Here is a 5,247-nt window from a genome sequence, read left to right on the forward strand (position 1 = left end):
GAATATTGTGACTAAGCGATCCAGCTTAAAAGAAACGAATCTTCAATTAATTACTTCCTCTAACAAAATCAAAGTTGATTTCCACAGCCACTGACAGCAGTGAATATCCAGCACGACACATTAATGACGGCCACAAAGAAGAGACCAACTCAGAGCATAACAAAAAATCAAATAGCCATATATTTAGGAAGTAACATGCAGATGAAGTGAACTTGAAAAAGAGCAGATATCTACTGGGACGCTGTGAACCACACCCCAGGCTAAGAATAGAAGTGAAAAGAGCAGGACGCATTCCATGGAAAACAGGTGGTGGGTGAATGATGTTAGGAAGGCACGAGTCGATCCGGAGGCTTTTTCAGATCCTGGTTCCCACCTTTGTCTTCAACCTGAGGACCCCAACATCACTTTTCAAACAAGCAGCCGATCAAAGAAACGGAGTATAGGTGATGACAATGACAGGAATGCCACCAAGGCCGATGAGGAACGTCCCGGAGAGGGTGTTGCAGTGGTGACCCCGATGCCCCGCGGTAGGCGCAAGGGCTCCAAGAACAAGTCCAAGGCTCCTCCTCTACCTGAAAAGCCTAAGACTCTAAACACTTTGGAAAACCGCGTATTTGAGATCCCTAGTGGGGTCGATGTCAGGATGATATTGGAGACGTTTGCGCTGAAAAGCAAGATGGGAGTTTTCATTCTTAGCGGGAGTGGCACTGTCGCCAACGTTACCCTCATGCACCATGCAGCTCCAGGGGGAATGGTGTCATATGCAGGGCCGCTAGAAATTCTTTCCCTTTCAGGAGTGTTCCATCCTGTCATTGGAGCTGCAAGAATAACAGTGATTTTGGCAGATAGGCAAGGTATAATAGTTGCAGTCAGAGTGGTAGGGAGCTTGGTAGCATCAGATCTCGTGACCGTCATAACTGGTGTGGCTGCAGACATCCCTTACGAGAGGTTAAATGTGAACCCTTTGGAGGTCCAGCCTCTTGGCTTCTTCAAATCATCTACTATATCTCCACCCGAGCAGCCCATAAATACAATGACTAATCAGCAGTCGGAGGGTAAGCCTGATGTTTATTGATAACGTTTGGTGTGATTTTTTATCAGATTTGTACTCTTTTTCAATGTCTGGTATTTGAAATGACTACCACCAGAGATACAATACCAGTTGGAATGATTTGAAGGTTATTCATATTATGAAAGCTAGTTAATGTAGAGAGTCAGAGGTTTGATTGAACTACATTTTAAGAATTGAAAGTAAGGATTCTTTTTGAGAGTGATAGACTCACATAAGCTATATTTTGAGATTTGAGTAGGGGTTTGGTACATTTTGAATTTTGAAGTTTAAGTGGGATTTTTGAAAGTCACAGGTTCAAATCAGCTGCATGTTGAGGTTTGACTAGGGTTTTCAGAGTCACATACCCAAATTATCTAAATGGTTTGAGTAGGGTTTTAGAGAGTCATATACTCAAATTAGCTAAATTTTGAGGTTTAAGTAAGGGTTTTTCAGTACTCAAACCAGTTATATTTTGAAGGTCAAATTAAGAATTTTGAAAGTACTTATATCAATTACATTTCCAAGTTTAAAGAGTAGTTTTTATTTTGAAAGTGGAATTAATAATTTTGAAAGCATTCATATCAATTGCATTTCCAAATTTAAAGAGTGGTTTTTATTTTGAAGGGGAAATTAAGAATTTTGAAAGCACTCATATCAATTACATTTTCAGTTTAAAGTGTGGTTTTTAAAAATATGGGATGGATTTTTATTTTATTTTCTTATATATAACTATATAATTAATATAGGATTTTGTTTGTCTTTTTTAATGACAATGATTATGGAATTATCTAGTAGAACAATTTTCACCAAGTAAAACATGTCTTTGGAAATGGAAATTTGAACCCACCATGGCTAGGAACACAAACATGTGCCCCACCACTTAAGCTAAACTTTTTGGACAATATAAGATTATGTTTACTTATAATTTTTTATAAAATTATGTTTTGAGTATATACTAAATATTATAAATTTGGAATGCTGGTAAATTACTTTTGTGGCTTTATTATTATTTTTTTTAGAAATTTATTGTAATTTTGATTTAATGTTAAACTTTGTTATATAAATCCCTTGATCGGGGTGTGAACCAATTGGGGATCTGCATAGGGATCGTAGACATGTTCAATCACATTAATGCAAGGGCCGGTGGGTGGCCTCACCCATGCCCTCACACGAATTATCACCTCAACGCAATGGACGGTTGCAGCCCCCAGTAGATCCTCAATGTGAGGTTTGGCAGAGCCTTAATTCTCCAGGTGGTGGGAGTTCAGGAATACATGCACCCATCTGTCTGGTATTTAGTCTGGTTCTATATTTATCTTCAGAGGTCTAAGACAATAGTGTTATGGTTCGAGGAGGCTGGAGAGCGGGGAGGAAACTTGACTGCGGCTGGTCTCGACAAGCAAATGGCACAATTCGTCTGGTATGTTCTTATACTTATCCTTTTCCCTGGGTTGGGGGTTCACATTAGTTATGCACCTTGCGTTGGAGGGGAAAAGGAACAATGGTGAATTGGAAAGTTTATGTGATAGTATGTACTAGCTTTCTCAACCATGTTATGTCGATCTTAGTCTTTTATGGTACTCTGCTATCTCATATGTGAATGTTTCGTAGGTTCTGGGTCTTAATTACTCTAAATACAACATGTGAGTTACATAATTTTGAGTATAATTTGAAATGGATAACCTTGAGGAAAGGAAGGGTAAGGGAATTTTGGCCAAGGAAGGTCTATGGATTCTAGGCTAAGGAGTGTAGGGGCACCACTGTTAAAGCTTTGAGGGGGCCTCACACTCTTGGTAGGTTCATTTTTTCCTCTGTGAATTCATTCAGGTTGTTGGTTCATGGTGTGGTGCAGTGCAGAAAGGTGATGCCCCTGCTCTTCGATCCTTCTCTTAGGCGTAAGTATAACTTTGATTAGCTCTTGCTTTTATGTCCTACTATTACTCTAGGTCTTCAAAAGGCGCTTCTCCCTCCGGCCTCTACACAGTGTGTTGGGTCTCGAGCAAGGGTAGGTCCGAGTAAGCTGACAAAGGGTGGTTTGTTGTCATCCATCATGGTTAAGTCTCCTCCTAGTGTTGGCACCTCTGGGGCATGAAGGTTGTGGCCGCAAAACTCATGTCGGTAAAGGAAAAGAAAGAGGCTCGACTTTAGGTAATCCTTCAAGACAAGGCGACAGAAACTCATATTCTCAGATCCTGCAAAACACTATTCCAGGCTTATCGCGAGGGGACTCCAGCCCAGGTGAAGCAATTGATCTCGACTTGGGAGGCAAAATTAAATTAGAAGGTTGAGATGGAGCTCCCAATAGAAGACTGGAGTGGTATGATCCTCGACCCTGGTCATACCCATTGATGCCTTACTTTGTACAAACAATCTGTACACCTTTTTTGGCCGATGAAAAGCATTATTGCAAAAAGCCATGACATCTTCTCTCGCAATTTCTGCGAACACAGATCCTCGTACTAATGAGATTCAGAAAGAACTATAGTTGATTCAAATCCAACTCTAGCAACAGAATGCTTTCCTTGGTTGCATTGAGCGCCACATTTCTTGTTTGCCTCAATCGGAACTGCGAGGCATAAGTGCAAAAGAACTCGCTCCATTGGAATCATCAGATGAATAGATGGTGGAAGGTTCCCATCTGTTATCATTTTTTATTTTGTTTTGATGTATATGTTGGGTAGCATTTATGTTTATAATTATATGATTTGTTGATGGTTTCCAAACTATAAGTCCTATAAGGCTTTGGTAGATAGACTCACACTGTTTACATTTTCGATGGTATATAATGTGGTTCAGTGGTCAGTAGACCTGGTTTCTTGTTGAGCAGGTTAAGGCCACCGAACGCTTCTTATGGTTGTAACATGCCTAATTATTTGAAATGAATGAATAAATAAGTACCGCCAAACTTACAAAAAAAAACTTTATTATATAAATAATATTTTCAAAATTTATTTATGTACATGTATTTAGATTATAAATTTTAGATAAACTTTTAATTTTCTTTAAAATATTAAATATGTTATAAAGATATATATTTTTAAGATATATGGTATTTTTTGCCATATTTTTTAAACAACTTAAGTAATTTAATAATTAAAAGACACCCCTAAACTAATTATAATATTTTTTTGTGTAAAATTTATTTTCCAAATTATTATATATATATATATATATTAATTATTAATTATTAAATTATAGTAAAGAATCTAAAATTAATTCTTATTAGATAAACTCATTAATTTTGGTGATTTGAATTTAATTTTGATATGAGAAATTTATTTGCTAACATTGTTTTTAGTATTCCGATTTATTATACTCATGATTCTAATATATATATTTCAATAATGTTAAATTCCTAACCGCGGAGTAAAATTTTAGTATTCAATAGAATTAATTGTTAATATTAAATGGAATTTAGTTTATTGGCAAGCAGTATCTCAAAGTTGCCCATGGGGCTTTGGATTGACAATGAATGGGTGCAATGTTAAGGCACTCCTTGAGATAGGTCACTAGTTCAAATCCCCTCATGGGTGTTTATCTACCAAAAAAAAAGTATCTCAAAATATTTTAGAAATAGGTGAATGATGAATAAATTGTTAATTTAAAAATATTATTATTAAATATATTATAATATTATCAACTTATGTTTTTTGGATTGTTTTCTATAGTTTTATTTATTAATAACAATTTAATATGATGTAGAATTTAATTTAGTTCAATGACAATGCTAATATTATATAGAATTTAGTTTAATGGTAAGAAATATCTTAAAACATTTTAGAAATAAAGGAATGATAAATAAATTGTTTATTTAGGAATTTTATTATAAAAAATATTATAACATGTTTTTTTGGATTTTTTTTTCTATTATTTTATTTATTAACAATATCTTATTTAGTGAATATATATTAATTGTTTCTTAGATGTGTGCAAAGTTTAAAAAGTATATTTTCAAAATTTCTATTAAATTTGGTTAATATTTGATATAAATTTATGTTTTAGTTTAATTTACTTTAAATTTGGTAAGGCATTTAATTAATTAGAAAGAAAATTTCATATGTTTCCATTTATTGTATAAATGATTAACATTGATATATATTTATATTTATATATATGAAATTTTCAAATTTTATGAAATAAAAAATTATGTCATATAATTGATTTAAAAATTACTTTTTAATCAAGATGTTATTTTA

The 5,247-nt window shown here is 34.5% G+C and overlaps 1 protein-coding gene across 1 annotated transcript; it reads left to right on the top strand.

The window, feature by feature from the left end:
• The first annotated feature begins 295 nt into the window (after nt 1-295).
• Nucleotides 296-1,075, top strand: LOC149153141 (AT-hook motif nuclear-localized protein 15-like). The gene has a single exon (XM_089443714.1). It carries the CDS (start codon nt 296-298, stop codon nt 1,073-1,075), a length of 780 nt encoding a protein of 259 aa, XP_089299840.1.
• Nucleotides 1,076-5,247: the final 4,172 nt, after the last annotated feature.

Source organism: Pinus tabuliformis, chromosome 9 (assembly GCF_031772625.1).
Source record: "Pinus tabuliformis cultivar Carrire ecotype Pingquan chromosome 9, CPIR1, whole genome shotgun sequence".
Taxonomy (NCBI): Eukaryota; Viridiplantae; Streptophyta; class Pinopsida; order Pinales; family Pinaceae; genus Pinus; species Pinus tabuliformis.